Source organism: Camelus bactrianus, chromosome X, assembly GCF_048773025.1.
Source record: "Camelus bactrianus isolate YW-2024 breed Bactrian camel chromosome X, ASM4877302v1, whole genome shotgun sequence".
NCBI classification, from domain to species: domain Eukaryota; kingdom Metazoa; phylum Chordata; class Mammalia; order Artiodactyla; family Camelidae; genus Camelus; species Camelus bactrianus.
Window position 1 is genome coordinate 83,449,129 of NC_133575.1, and position 17,132 is coordinate 83,466,260.

Sequence of the window (17,132 nt, forward strand, 5' to 3'; positions counted from 1 at the left end):
TCAAGAAACTAAAGCATTACACTAACTTCTTTCAAGTTAAACTTTAATTCAATAAAAGAATACTCTGAAAGTTCATATTCATGCATCTGTATATAAACCAAATTATCACCACTTAGCATCAATACAAAAATAAAAACAGCACATGTGACATATTTTGAAAGACAAAAATTTTTTTTATAATAATCATTGCTATGAGTGCAGACAAAAACAATCAATTCTAAGAGCAATTGGGTTTTGCAATTCCATTTTAATTTGCAGTTTATGAACAAATAGAGAAGTCACAAACACTCATCAGATTCTTCTTCTGACTACTTTTTTATTATTTCTTTTATAAACAGTAATTTTTAAAGCAACTTTGTGACTGATGTCTTTATGTTGACATATTTCAAAGTAATGTTCAACATTGAGGCTCTGTTACTGGTAAGAATAAATAGCCACAGTGCTGATTAAAATATGAAAAAGGGTAATAGTTTGGTTTACTTGAATTATTGCATGCATAACCAAGCAAGGTATCTGTGTCAGTTCTTTACATTGCATGCAAGAGAGTTAACATGGCTGAGGAGATTTTCACTGGTTTCCTTCAATAGTAAACCAAAGTAAAACTTAAAGTAATACACTCTCTATAAACAATAGTCAGATCAGATAAAATCTGGTTTTGAAAATGATCTTCTGAACAAAGAATATGATCTCATCTAGTTGATGTTTTTATAGCATATCTTATTAAAATTAACTGCAATCACTTCAGCGTTTATGGAAAATTTCATTTTAAATACATTTTAAAAATGAGTCAGAGACCGTCAAAGGATAAAAGGGCAATTGTTTTGTTTCTTTAATCTTAAATTTCTCTTATTTAAAAAAATCAATGAAGGCCAAGTTTTCAGTACCTGGAAATATAAAAATTGAATATCAAGTCTTAAGAATCTATTAATAGTCTATCACCAGTGATTGGGCTCAGCAATATTAATCCAGGGTGAAAATGAGCAGCATTCCCAAACTTAGTAAAATGAAATGACACAGCACAAACACAAAATGAAAAGTGAACATTGGGTGCAAAACTGAGACTACTTGAGCAGTTAACACAAGACAAATGAGGTACAGACATGAAGCTGGTATGGAAAGATCGCTATTCAATTTAATCATGCTGTGATGTTGAAGATAAATTTGATTGCCTAGCTCCTAGAGAAGATAATTTTTTTTATTATGCTTGTTGACATTTGCTGATCATATGGCAGAACCATAGCAACACTTTTGGTATGGAACACAAGCATCTATTGGGTGATCACTAAAATGATTTCTGTGATGACATGCTGAGAAGCTCACATTAAAAATGCAAATGGAATTTTGCTGCCAGGTTATCAGTATAGCTTTATGTTTAATAAAGAAACTAATAAATCCACTATTTCCTTTTTTCCTCCAAGTCGGTTTGTTTTAGTTCAACTTTAAGTAAATGATAAAAGGCATTACTGAAATGAATTATTAGGTACCATCGAAATGGACAGAGCTAGGAATAAAACAAGCTATTTCCTCTTAAGAAGTTCTTTCGATTACAGATTCTAAAGTCCTAAAAGACTGAATAACCTGCCAGCAAAATGAAATAAATGGACAAATAAATAGACCATTCCCCTACCATTCATGTACGTACCTGGTCTACCAGGAGGACCTTGGGGCCCAGGGTTGCCTTTAGGGCCTTCCAGAGCTGGACCTGGAGGACCAGGAGGGCCTGGGGGACCTTGCAGACCAGGGAAACCATGAAAACCTGGTTCACCCTTTGGACCTGGAAGTCCAGGGTTTCCTGGAATGCCAGGTAATCCTCCATCACCCTTTTGACCTATGAAAGCAAAGTGATGTTAGAAAACGCATTAAATGATATGAGTATTAGGCTTGTCTATAAGACTAAAGCTATTCACACTTACTAGAAGAAGTAATGAAATTTACTAAGGTCATCTGTACCTCCCACCAATTTCCAACCCATTAAAAAAACACACTTTCCCTATTAAATATATTTATCTGTTATTAGAAGTGTATTAGAGTATGTACAGAAATACAGAAACAGTAATAGCTTGTATCCTAAAAGACACTTTTTGTATTAGGACATAGAATATGACCAGTAGCTATGAGAGAAAAGGAGAAAAAATAAAAAATATAAAGTAGCTGCAAGAATAGGTTAGAGATAGCTGGAGGAAATTTTTTTTAAAAATGTTTTGAGACTAATGGGAGCTATGGATATTCAGAGGTTGCTGTGTATCCTTGAAGACCATTCTATCCAAAATTTAGAATCACAATCTAGAAAAACTGTTCTCAACACCTTTTCTACACCACCAACATGCCTGAGAGCAATTTAACAGTCACACATGAAAGTAAAAACTTTTATGTCGGGATCATGAAAAGAATATCAGAATATGTAGTAGATATCTGTGGTTTGAAAAAACCTCATAGAAAGTAGCTAATGGTCATTTCAGAACATAAACATACATATCTGTACACACATTTTGTCACTTAATTAACTATTTGATGCTCACAATAAGAGTAAAAACAAATAATGGAAGGCAGATGTGTGTGCACACATAGCCAATCAATATGTAAGATGCAAATTAAGATGGAGTTTTCAAGAGACATTTTTTATTATTGGTACATATTTCTACAGTTTCCTTACATTATCTTGGCTTTGTTTCCATGGGGATAAAAGTGGCTTTTTTTTTCTGGCTAAAAGAACTTTTTAAAATTTAGTGAAATATACCTCTTCCTATAATTTTGCTTTCTTTCTTTATCATTTTCTCAGCGTTTATTTATGAAGTTAATGAAGAGATAGCTATACGTAAATTTTGCTAACAATGCATTTTTATAGTACAACTCCTTATACTAAGTGGCTAGTTAGGAAATGCCTTAAGATGTAACTCTAGCTTTGAGTTGTCTGGGGTGCATGTTCATTTTATAACAGTAAATGGTAGAGATGGAAAAATAAGTATATTAGAGAATATTATCTTTTTACAAACTGATTTAGTATTTCACTTTATTCAAGTTTACCAGAAAGTCCTGGGAGTCCAGGAGGTCCTGGGATTCCAAAGCCTGGTTGACCTGTCAGAGCATAAACCAAAAGACTCTCAAATAGATAATAATAATTGAAACAGAGACAAATAATTTGGGGATCATTTAGGTTTTTAGTAAGTGCTATAATGTGTATTACATGAAAAATAGAGTAGATTTCCCACATCGAACTACAATTCTAGCATGAGAAAATCACACAAACATGTATTTGTGATGAGTGTTAAATATATCTTTATATACTCACATCAAATATGAATATATATATACAAATGGAATATAGATTGCATAGTGAAAGGAAGTTACCCAGAGTAGCTGAAGAAAGCTGGGGAATTTCCTGAAATGAAAAGTTGGCCAAGAAAGGATATGGAGTTTTTCGTAAGAGGGAGGCAACTTGATCAATAAACGTGAGCTAATATTCTCAGGACAGAGTGGAAGAAGGTAATTAGGGAAGGAAAAGTGTGTGGTAGCTTAGATGGTAAGAAAGAAGATATAATTTCATCATGGGTAATAAAGGGCAAAAGTTAGAAAGTTAAAGCAGACAAAGGGGAAACCAGAAAAGAATAATGAAAAAAATATAGCACCTGGTTCACCCTTCTGTCCAGCTGGTCCAGGAATACCATCTTGACCTGGTTTGCCTTTTTCACCTGGAGGCCCTGGTGGCCCTGGACGACCTCCACCACCTAAAGAACAGAGTACAGCTGGTTATACCTATCTTTCCACATCACTTTTTCTTCCATATTCCAAATTCTTTCCTTATCAGCTTCAAATAGTTCTATGTAAAAGACACCAAGTGTCTCTGGGACACTGCCTTAAATCATGGAATCTTGTGAAAAAGAAGCATAAAAGAAATAAAGGATAATAAAAATAAGGAACTGCTTTATCATTCACTTAGTAACCCAAACATTTCAGCTTCTCATTTTAATCTACCTTTAGAATATACAAGAAAGTAACTGTGGGGATGGAATGGGGATGGGGTGCATTATAGGCCTCATATGGGGCCAAGAGAAATGACTGGCTTTAGAAGGAAGTAAACAAACATAAGGCTACACCTTGCCATCCTAAAATATCAAAGCTATCTACTGTTATAGGATACTTGAAAATAACTCTCCTTGGATAAAGTGAGACTGAAAAATAAGGTCTCACAATAATAATTTTAAGCAACTTTCATTTGAAGTTGTTCACTTTGTATAACAAGTGGTGCTAAGTGAATGATCACCATGTTTCTTTGCTTTGAAAATGTTCACAGCTCCCAGAAATGATCTGACTTTCCCAAAATGAATAAAGCCTTAGTCCTAATGAACAGCAAACCCTTATGTTTCATGCTTACCTACAGGACCAGGTTCTCCTGGAAGGCCAGGGTTCCCAGGAGGACCATTAATACCTTTTGATCCAGGAAGGCCTGGGGTTCCTAGAGTAAAGAGCTCAATTTAATAATAAAATAAAAACTGCATTGCTTTGAGACCTATAATTCAAATTTATAATTAAGAGTGTTAGCATAAAAACGGTGAAGAATAGAAAGAAAACCCCAAAAGATGCTGGTGTTTGCTGGATATTTTAAGAATAATTTTAAGTTTTAAATTGATTTATCCAGAGGCTGACATTACATATATTCATAATAAAAATTGCCACCATATTATACACTGGTAGAATTGGTACGATTCCATTGTACGGATATATCAAATTTTTCAAAATCCATTCATTTATTGTTTGACATTTGGGTTGTTGTTATGTTTCAGCTATTATGAATACCTATTCTATTTATGGAAACCTGGTCTACTTAACCATTATGAGTAATGCTGCGATGGATATTTCTGCACTGGTATTTTTGTGGACATAAGTCAATTTATCTTGGGTGAATACTTAGATAGGAATGGAACTGCTGAGTCACAGAGTAGGAATATGTTGTGTTTTATAAAACAAACAAACAGACAGACAAACAATATTTGGGAATTCCAGTTCTTCCAGATCCTTGTACAACATATGGTGATTCCAGTTGTTATAATAACAGTCATTCTGGTATTACTTCACCATAGTTTAAATTTGCATTTCCCTGACAGCTATGATATCGATCACCTTTGCATGTACTTATTGGGCATCCATGTATCTTCTTTTTTGAAAAGCCTGTTCCAAGTTTTCCCCCACTTAAAAAATGGATTGTGTATCTTGTTATTATTGAGTTGTAGAAGTTCTTTATATATTCCAGATATCAGTCATTTGTCAGATATATGTTTAGCAAGTATTTTGTCCTAGTTGGTGGCTTTCCTATTCATTTTCTTAATGCTGTCTTTCGATGAGCAGAAGAAAAGAGGAACTCAGTTTCTTTAAAAGAAAAAAACAGAGTGTGGAGCAATTGGACATCTCTATGAAAAAAAAGAACCTTGACCTCTACATCACACCATGGAACTATTTTTATTCGAGACATATCATAAACCTAAATACAAAAGCTTAAACATTAAAACTTACAGAAAAAACAGAATATTTCCATAAACTTCAATCAAATATTTCCTCAATAGGACACAAAAGGCACTAACTATGAAAGAAGAGTAAGGAATTGAACTTTATTAAAATTAACAACTTTGGTCATCACATGACAGCACTAAGAGAGTGAAAGGCAAATATGAGACAGAAAGAATCTATCTGTAATACACGTATCTGACAAAGGACTCATATTCAAAATATATAAAGAACCTCTCTGAATCAATAAGAAAAAAGGCAAACAACTCATTGAATAAGTGCAGAAAAACTTGGTGCAGGCACTTCAAAAAGACGCTATCCAAATGGCCAATAAGTATATGAAAAAGTGTTTAATGTCATTCATTAATAAAATGTAAATTAAAACTTCATTGAGTTACCACTATGTAACCCACCAGAAGTGCTAAAATTAAAAAGACTGACAACACCAAGAGAGGTGAAGATATGGGCAACTAGATATTTCATGCCACAAAGTACTATACTACATGGTTACGGCAAGCCACCAGCACCCACCCATGGACATACACACATTGCAGTTGGGACCATAATTTATAAAACGACTGTGGAAAATTGGCACCATTTACTAAAGTCAAATGTATAGCTACCCTATGACTCAGTAATTCTATTATTAAGTTTTTGTATAAGAGAAATGAGTACATACGTCCCCCAAAAGACTTGTCAAAGAACGTTATTAGCATCTTTTTTCCTTAATTGTCCCAAACTGAAAATAACTCAAAAGTCCATCAAGAGGAGAAGGGGTAATTGATTACAGTGTATTTCTTCAATGGAATATTATAGAGCAATGATGAAAAAGAAACTGCTGACAGGATAAATTAATCTTACATACATAGTAATGACTAAAAGACACAAGGACATATACTGTATGATTCCATTTATATGAATTTCAAGAACAGGTAAAATTAATTGATGGTGATAGAAGTTATAGTAGTGGATACCTGGAGAAGGGGGGATTCATTCACTGTGAAGGGCCATGGGCAAACTTTATGGGGTAAGATAACTGTTTTATATCTTGATATGCTTGATGGGTACATGGATATATATATACATACATCGGTAAAAACTCATCAATATCTTGTATATTTTACTGTATCTATGTTATACTTCAATAAAAACGTTAAGGAAAAGATAACCAAAGGCCCACTTCATACATACCACTGTGCAATCCAAAAAATAAATCAAAATAAATAAATACAAGTATAAATAGAGCAATTACTATAACAATCGAGTTCAGGCTACCTACTTGACTATAGTGCAAAGTCTCTTTGCTTGCATGACTCACTCCTTGTCATTTGAATGAACTGTACAATTGTTCTACCAACAGCCACCCACTGTGTGCCAGAGTACAACATTCCTAGAGAATCAGCATCAGGTTAGGGCTTGGCAGTGTACATTATCACCTACAAAAATAGTAATGCCTCTTCAGTGACTTGTGCCTAGCAGTCAAAGATTAAAAAATGCTCCACCAAACAGTGTCTCTGACCACAGGATATTGTGCTGCTGAGGTGGCAATACTCATTCTCACTGAATATAGAAATAAATTTGGGTAAAAAAATGGTTAAAGAACTATTTCAAAATTATGTTACTGGTCAGTATCTGATTGAGAAATAGAACAGAAGTCTGTCAAATAAGAAGTTGCTCGGTGGCATGGGTTAGAATAGATAAGGAAGGAGAGAATGAAGCATTTAAGAAAAGTAGTATTACCAGGAAATCCAGGAAGGCCTGGTTGTCCTTTTGCTCCAGGAGCCCCTGGTAATCCAGGCAAACCAGGATCTCCCATAGAACCTTTGATACCAGGGTTCCCTGGGTATCCGGGCAGACCAGGTTCACCCTAAAAACATGAATAACAAGATAAAACTGAAGTCTCTACATGACTTAGATTGTATAACAACATAATATTTATAGAGCTTTTACTATATGTCAGGCACTCTGCTAAGTGCTTTACATAAATTGCTTCATTTAATCATCACAACAGCTCTTTGAGTTAGGCTTTATCATCTCCATTTATAAATGAGAAAACTGAATCTTGGAGAACTCAAGTGCCTAAGGTTTCTACTAAGTAGCAAAACTGGGATTTGAACTAAGGTTTGTCAGACTCCAGAACTATTCGCATGATATGCAGATTATTATTCTCATTAATCCTTAACAACTCTATAAGAAAGATACCATTATTAGCCCCATTTTACAGTTTGCAGCTAATAAGTGGTGAAATCTGGATTGAGGTCCAGACAGTTTGATTTCAGAACCTGTGAATATCATCCCTAGTATGCTACAATGAAATTCATTACTTCCAATAAGTATGCCAAACAATAACTACAGCACGTTTTATTGTAAAAGGTAAATTTCATCTTAACATGAAGAAGTCTATCAGTTCTTCAGGAGACATCTCAAATCCCATTTCCTCCATGAAGAATTCCAGGACAAAGAGAATTAACCCTAAACATTTAGGGTAGGTTCTTATTCCATCATCTCTATAATGGTTGCACATATGCATGTCTTGACTCTACACTGAAAACTTCTTTGGGGTCAGAGACAATGCATATATAACCATTTTTGCTCAATGAACACTTGCATTGTTTTCTTCTAGTGGAGCCTTAGCAGAATTCATACCCACTTTCACAATTAAACCAAAATTTTCCCAATAACAATGAGAACATATGCCATAACTCTAAGTCTACCAGGGTTCACTGCTCTGCCCATGACGACAGTGACCTCTCCAACAAAGTGTCAGTGCTCAGCATCACCTACTAAATACTTACTTCCTTGTTCATTTAGTGCTTATGGTTGTCTAGGTGAATAAGATCATCTATTTGTGACTCAAGAGTTACTGCATTGCAGGAAAAACTTCTTAACCTAATGATTTTTCTCCTTACATCCCATTAAAAAAAAACAAGACTCTTAGGCTGGGAATATATATATTTTTGTCTGAACCTTTATAAATCAAACATCTAGCACATTTTTACACACATAATAGGTATACAATTAGATTTTGGACTGAACCAGTTTCATCTTAGGTATTTACACAGAAAAGACTTGAATAAACTATCATAATTCTTGTTATTCATGAATCAATGACATTTATATATCAAAATTGGAAAACAAGAAGACAATTTCAATATTCTGAACATGGTAAATCTGAAAGGCAGTTGACAAATTTCTGATTATTCATAATAAAGTATGTTAAATTCTACAAATAATTCCAATCTATAATTTCAACCAGCACTTGTTCCCTAATACAGTTCTTCTTACCACCCTGTGGCCTTCCTTCTTCAAACCAAGTAACTTATAAAAAGAAAGTAAAAAAAAGTGTATATATTTTACTAGGCCTTATGAAAAGCACTAAAATTTGCTAGTTCAAGTTTCAGTTAAGCTTTTATTACTCATATACTTGCAGAAAAAACAATGGGCTTCAAAAAAGGTAAGCAAGATGAAATGAAAAAGATAGTACTCAGAAAATCAACAAATTGGCCAAGAATCCTGTAAATCACTCTGAGAAAGGAAAAGTCTAGTCTATTTACATTTTTAGCAAAAGCTGGACGTGACTTGAATACGCTTAAACCACAAATATCTATGTTTATTCTAATGTCTAGCTTTGATATAATTATTTTTTAAACTTAGATATAATTGACATATAACATTATACCAGCTTCAGGTGTACAAAATAATGATACAGTATTTGTATATACTGTGAAATGATCACCACAGTAATTCTAGTTAACATGCATCACCATACATAGCTGTAACACTTTTTGTTCTTGTGATGAAAAGTTTTAAGCAATTTTCAATATACAATACAGTATTATTAACTATAGTCACCATGCTATATATTACATCCCCTGATTTACTTATTGTATTACTAGAAGTTTGTACTTTTTAACCCCCTTCCCATTTCACCCCATGCCCCACTCCTGCTTCCAGCAAAAACCAATCTGTTCTCTGTACCCACAAGCTTGGTCTTTGTTTTTTGTTTTTATTTTGTTTATTTTTAGATTCCACAAATAAATGAGATCATATGGTATTGATCTTTCTCTGTTGGACTTGTTTCACTTAGCATTAATGCTCCCAAGGTCCATCTATATTGTCACAAATGGCAAGATTTCATTCTTTTTTATGACTGAGCGATATTTCATTGTATGTATATAAGTATATATGTATATATGTGTGTGTGTGTGTGTGTGTGTATGTATGTATGTATATATTTTCATTCTTTATCCATACATGCATTGATGGACACTTTGGTTGCTTCCTTATCTTGGCAATTGAAAATAATGCTGCAACAAACATGGGAGTGCAAATATCTTTTCAAGTTAGTGTTTTCATTTTCTTTGGATAAATACCCAGAAATGGGAATCGTTGGATCATATGGTAGTTCAATTTTTAATTTTTGGAGGAACCTGGATACTGTTCTCCATAGTGGCTGCACCAATTTACATTCCCACCATCAGTGTGTAAGGGTTCCCTTTCTCCACATCTTTGCCAATACTTGTTATTGTCTTTTGGATAACAGCCATTCTAACAGGTGTGATGCAATATCTCATTATGATTTTGATTTGCATTTCCCTGATGACTAGCGATGTTGAGCACCATTTCATGTACCCGTTGGCCATTTGTATGTCTTTTTTGGGAAAATGTATATTCATTCTCTGCTCATTTTAAAATTGGATTTCATGGGTTTTTTCTTTGTTTTACTATTGAGTTGTATGAGTTCTTTATATATTATAGATATTAACCCCAATCAGATATATGATTTGCAAATATTTTCTCCCATTCAGTAGGTTGTTTTTCATTTTGTTGGTTACCTTTGCTCTGCAGAAGCATTTTAGTTTGATGTAGTCCCACTCATTTATTTTTGCTTTTTTTGCCTTTGCTTTGGTGTCCAATTAAAAAACCCACTGCCAAGACCAATGTCAAAGAGCTTATCACCTGTGTTTTCTTCTAGGAGTTTTATAGTCTCAGGTCTTATGCTCAAATCTTTGACCCATTTTGAGTTGATTTTTGTATATGGTGTAAGACAGTGGTCTAGTTTCATTCTTTTGCATGTGGCTGTCCAATTTTCCCAACACTATTTATTGAAGATACTGTCCCTTCTCCCACTGTATATTTTTGGCTTCTTTGTCATAAATTGACTATACTTACTTAGATTTATTTCTGGGATGTCTATTCTTTTCCTTGATCTATGTGTCTGTTTTTATGCCAATACCATAACATTTTGATTTGATTACTATAGCTTTGTATTATAGTTTGAAATCATGGAGTGTAATGGCTCCAGCTTTGTTCTTCTTTCTATTGCTTTGGCTATTTGTGGTCTTTTATGGTTCCATACAACTTTTAGGATTGCATGTTCTATTTTGTGAAAAAATGACATTGGAATTTTATAGGAACTGCATCAAATCTGTAGATTGCTCTGCATAGTATGGACATTTAAGCAATATTAATTCTTCCAATTGATGAGTATGGAAAATATTTCCTTTTGCTTGCGTCTTCTTCAATTTTTTTCATTGGTGTATTACAGTTTTCAGTGTACGGGTTCCCAGTGTACAGTGTACTTCTTTTGTTAATTTATTCCCAGGTGTTTTAATCTTTTTGATGCAATTGTAAATGAAATTGTTTCCTTAAATTTTCTTTCTGCTAGTTCATTATTAGTGTATAGAAAAACAACAGATTTTTTTAAATATTGATTTGGCATCCTACAAACTGACTGGATTTGTTTATTAGTTCTAACAGCTTTTTTGTGTGCTCTTTAGGGTTTTTTAATATATATGTCATTTGCAAATAGTGACAGTTTTACTTCTTCTTTTCCTATTTGATTGCTTTTTATTTTTATTTTTTTGATCTGGCTAGGACTGCCAATGCTATGTTGAATAAAAGTGGTGAGGGTGGGCATCCCTGCTTGTTCCAAATCTTAGAGGAAAAGCTTTCAGCTTTTCACCATTAAGTGTGATGTTAGCTGTGGGTTTGCCATATACGGTTTTTATTATCTTGAGGTATGTTCCATCTATTGTGATGACCGTATGATTTTTATCCTTCATTCTGTTAATATGGTGGATCATATTGTTTGATCTGCAGATATTGAACCATCCTTGCACCTCTAGAATAAATTCCCCTTGATCATGATACATAATCTGTTTAATGTATCGCTGAGTTTGGTTTGCTAATATATTATTGAGGACTTTTGCACCTATGTTTATCATGATAATGGCCTGTAATCTTGTTTTCTTGTGGCATCCTTGTCTGGTTTTGGTATCTGGGTTTAATACTGGCCTTGTAAAATGAATTTGGAAGTATTCCTTTGTCTTCTATTTTTTAGAAAAGTGTGAGAAGGATTGGTATTAATTCTTCTTTAAATGTTGGGTAGAACTCACCAGTGAAGCTGTCTGGTTCTAGACTCTTTTTTGGGAACTTTACTATAACTCTGAAAACGGAATACATCATCCCTAATGAGTCAAATTTAACATTATGAAACTACCTAACAAATATAGTAACACTGTTAAGACTTGAATGCTTTTTAACAATGATGAAAATAGGTCTTCTTTCAAGGTCACTGTGTTGTATAACAGGCAGTTCATGTAGAAATAGGAGTCAATTTTATCTCTTTTTTTACTGTTAAAATTCAAATTGATAATCCAAGAGTATTTGGATCATAGTCATTCTCTACTGTCTCTTAGTAACAGCATCTTTGCTTCCATTCCATGATATAACCTAAGACACAAAATAAAATATCAGGCTTGCCTCACTATACAGACTGGAAGACAAAAAGTTGGTGAAAAAGCTGATACTATGTGTTATTATGTTCCATTGTAAAGCAGCAGAAGTATTGCCAATGGGGGGAAAAAAACCAGAACAATGAGTTTAAAATATTTGGTGAGAAAGGGTAAAACCACACCCTACTTTATGGCAAGAAGAATAATACAACAGTAGCCCAATCAGTTGGAAGTTGTGGTTCCCACATAATAATCTTTTTTTTACAGTTCAATTTATATTTGAAGGTTAAAGACACCATGAACCAAGCCATACATAGGTTCTTCTTTAGCTGGGAAACATTAACAGTAGGGAAATTAAAGAGTGGATGCAGAGATACTCCTACTTAACATTTTACTAAATGATATAGAAAAGGGAGTATAAAATAAGATCTTTAAGTCTGCATGCTACTTAGCTCTCCTAGGTAGTGAAATTTTAAGCTAACGGGCAAACTGGTAAAAAATGGCTCAAAGTTGCCTGAGCATGCCAAAAAGCAATACATGGGATTCAGTGAGTACATCTAAGGTGAAAAATTTAGAGAAAAATAGGAACAAAGTTTATGGTATCCTTCACCACCAAATGAAGGAATAATGATAGCAAATTGTTTCAAACATCAGACAATGTAGCCCAAAGTGGCAATAAAATAGTAGGTGTAGTGCTAGTAACTATGTGACACAAAATTACATGTGTTCAAAATTAAATGTGAGGAAAAGAATAGCACCCATTTGTTCATCAAATTTCACTGTGGTTTTGATTTGCATTTCCCTAATGATTAGTGATGTTGAGTGTCGGTTCATGTGCATGTTGACCATCTGTATACACACAGTCCCTGACATATCATGGTTTAACCTCATGATAGTGCAAAAGCAAAACACATTCAGTGGAAACTATGCTTCACATTTTGAATTTTGATCTTTTCCTAGGCTAGCTACATGCAGTATAATACTCTCTTGTAGTGCTGGGCAGCAGTAGTCTATGCAGCTCTCAGTCAGCCATGGGATCATGAGGGTAAACAACCAACACACTTAACCACCATTCTATATTCAACCATTCTGTTTTCCACTTACAGTATAGTATTCAATAGATTACATGAGATATTCAACACTTTATTATAAAATAGGCTTTGTGTTAGATGATTTCGCCCAATATAGTGTTCTGAGCATGTTTAAGGTAGTTTAGGCTAAGCTATGATATTTGTTAGGTTAGGTGTATTAAATGCATTTTTGACTTACATTATTTTCAACTTATGATGGGTTTGTCAGGACATAACCCTATCCTAAGTTGAGAAAGATCTGTGTCTTCCTTGAAGACAGGTCTAACCCAAGCCCTTTGCCTATCACTGAATTGTGTTGTAAGGTTTTTTTGTTGTTGAATTGTAGGAGTTCTTATATATTCCAGATATTAATCCCTTATCAGATATGACTTGCAAATATTTTCTCCTATTCCTTGGTTTGTTTTCTCACTCTGTTGATAGTATCACTGGATGCACAGAAAATTTCACTTTTTATGTAGTTCAATTTCTCTATACGTTCTTTTGTTGTCTGTGTTTTTGCTATCATATCCAAGAAATCACTGCCAAATCTAATGTCATGAAGGTTTCCCCTCATGTTTTCTTCTAAGAGTTTTTTAGTTTTCAGGTCTTTTATTTACATCTTTAATCCATTTTGAGTTAATTTTTATATATGGTGTAAGAAAAGGGTCTAACTCCATTATTTTGCATGTGGGCATCCAGTTTCCCAAACATCATTTGTTGAAGACACTGTACTTTTCCCACTGAGCGGTCTTGGCACACTTGTCAAACATTATTTGACCATATTTATAAGGATTCATTTCTGGGCTCTCTTTTCTTTTGGTTTATTTATCTAGCTTTAGGACAGCACCACACTGTTTTAATTGTTATATCTTTGTAATATAGTTTGGAAGAAAAAATTGTGATGCCCCAGCTTTGTTCTTCTTTTTCAAAAAAAAACAAAAGGTTTTTTTTTTCTTGACTATTTGGGATCCCTTGAGGTTCCATGTGAATTTTAGGATACATTTTTTTTTTATATCTGAAAAAAATCCAATTAGAATTTTGATAGAACCTGTCTTGAATCTGTAGATCATTTTGGGTATGAACATCTCAACAACATTAAGTCTTCTGATCCATGAACATAAGATATCTTTCCATTTATTTGTCTTTTTAATTACTTCAGCAGTGTTTTATAGTTTTTAGTGTATAAGTCCTTCATCTTGGTTTGATTTATTCCTAAGTATTTTATTCTTTTTGATACTATTGTAAATGGAAATGTCTTATTAATTTTCTTTTAGGATTATTCACTGTTAGTGTACAAAAACCAACTGATTCTGGTATGTTGATTTTTTATCTTGCAACTTTGCCAAATTTGTTTATTGGTTTTTAGCTAATTAGATTTTTATGTGGAATCGCTACAGTTTTCTACATACATGACTATGTCACCTATGAACAGAGGTAATTTTACTTTCTCCATTCTGATTTTGATGCATTTTATTTCTTTTTCTTGTATAATTCCTCTGGCTAGCATTTCCAGTACTGGGTTTAATAAAAGTGGCCAGAATGTACATCTTTGTTTTCTCCTGATCTTAGGGAAAAGACTGCTTTTTACCACTCAGTATAATATTAGTTGTGGGCTTTTCACATATGGACTTTATTATGTTCAGGTAGTGTCCTTCTATTACTAGCTTGCTGAGTTTTTTTTTTTTTAATCATGAAATGGTGTTGAATTTTTTCAAATGCTTTTTCTGCTTAAATTGTGACAATCATGTGGGTTTTTCCTTTCATTCTGTTACTGTGATGTATACAATAGCGATTTTTGTATGTTAAACCACCTTTGAATTCCAGGAATAAATCTCACTTGATCGTGGTGTACGACTATTTTGTTAAGAACTTTTACATCAATATGCATAACAGATATTGGTCTATAGTTTTCTAATCTTACAATCTTTGCCTGTCACTGGAATCAGGGTAATGCTGGTAATGGTAACCAGGGTAATGCTGGTGTTCCCTCATCTTCAATTTTTTGGAAGCACTTGACAATGATTGGTATCAATTCTTTTTGAAATGTGTTGAAGAATTCAGCAGTGAAGGCATCTGGTCCTGGGCTTTTGCTTGTTGGGAGGTCTTTATGTTACTTTTATTATACAGTCTCCTTAGTAGCTATAGGTCTATTCAGAAAATCTATTCTTTATGACTCTGTATTGTGTGTATCTAGGAATTTGTCCATTTCAAAGTTATCCAATTTGTTGGTACACTTGTTCATAGTACTCTCATAATCCTTATTTTTGTAAAAGTGGTGGTAATGCCTCCTCCTTTATTTCATATTTTAGCTATTTGAGTCTTCTCCCTTTCTTTTGGCCAACCAAGCTAAAGGTTTTTCAATTTTGTTCATCTTTTCAAAGAACCAACTCTTGGTTTTATTGATTTTCTCTATTGTTTTTATTCTCTATTGTATGTATATGTTTTAATCTTTATTATTTTCTCCCTTCTGCCACCTCTGGGTTGATTTTGTTCCTTTTCTAGTTTCTGAAGGTATAAAGTTAAATTGCTGATTTAGGATCTTTCTTCTTCAATGTAAGCATTTACATTATAAATTTCCTTCTTAGCATTGCTTTTGTTGGATCCTATAAGATTCTGTATGTTGTGTTTTCTTTTTGCTGGTCTCTAGATATTTTCTAATTTCTTTTGTGATCTCATTTTTGTCCCACTGGTTGTTTAAGATTATCTTCTTTAATTTGTACATAATTGTGAATTTTCCAGTTTTTCTTCTGCTGTTGATTTCTAGTTTACATTCTATTGTAATTGGAATAAATACTTTGTATGGTTCCAGTATTTTAAAATTTATTAAGACTTATTTTGTGGCCTAACATATGATATGTTCTGAAGAATGTTTCTTGTGCACTTGAAAAAATGGATACTCTGCTGTTGTAGGATGGAATGATCTGTGTAGGTCTGTCAGGCCCAATGGATTCTGCTCATTTAAAAGTTGGTTTATTTGGTTTCTTATTGAATTTTAAGAGCTTATTAATATATTCTGAATATGAATCTCTTTTCTGATATATAATTTGCAAATATTTTCTCCCTTCCCATGCGCTGTCTTTTCACTGTCTTGAAGCTATTATTTGCAGCACAAAATATTAATGTAGTTCAGTATTTTTCCTTTGGTTGTTTGTGCTTTTGGTGTCATATCTAAGTAATTATTAACCTAACCCAAGGTCATGAAGATATATCACGTTTTCTTTTAAGATTTTCTGCTTGTCAATTTCAGCAAAAAAGTAATCTGGAATTATGGTAGGGATTGTTTTGAATCGTAGTATGATTAGATTTTAAGAAAGATCAATTATGCCACATTAAAAGAATGTTATAGATTCATACAGTTCTGCAGTCATCAAATTTAAGAGCTATAGAAATCTTAGATACCATCTAGTCCAGCTCTCAAAGACACATACTATATATAGAGTGCTTTATAATTTACAAAGTGTTCTTTTAATCCAATTGAAGCCTCAAAACAACTCTGTACAATAGGTGGGATAATTCTTTTTATTTACTGATGAAGATACAAAAGAATTAAGTGAATTACAAGGTCATGTAGACAGACTCAGGACTCAAACTTCTGCCTATTGATTCCCTGTCCAGAGTTGTCAATGTACCATATTAATTATGCTTTTTGACTAACAAGGACACTCTCTCATAAATTGTGTCGTTTGTAAACCAAACTACCATCTGACCTTTTACCACTATCCTTATTTCTTAACAACTTGTTAATTATACAATTTTTTTCCATGTATGACATCCCCCAATCATACTATTATATTTCCTGAAACTTTTATTCTACTCTTCCTTTATA

The 17,132-nt window shown here is 33.4% G+C and overlaps 1 protein-coding gene across 1 annotated transcript in view; it reads right to left on the bottom strand.

Annotated features, from left to right (window-relative positions):
- The window catches only part of COL4A5 (collagen type IV alpha 5 chain), a 196,253-nt gene that overhangs the window by 21,855 nt on the left and 157,266 nt on the right, over positions 1-17,132 (bottom strand). The window contains exons 37-41 of the mRNA XM_010946101.3: positions 7,240-7,366; positions 4,373-4,453; positions 3,627-3,725; positions 3,025-3,075; positions 1,643-1,828 (exon numbers count right to left, since the gene is read on the bottom strand). Of these exons, the coding sequence (XP_010944403.2) occupies positions 1,643-1,828; positions 3,025-3,075; positions 3,627-3,725; positions 4,373-4,453; positions 7,240-7,366 (544 nt within the window). The remainder of the gene's footprint in view (positions 1-1,642; positions 1,829-3,024; positions 3,076-3,626; positions 3,726-4,372; positions 4,454-7,239; positions 7,367-17,132) is intronic.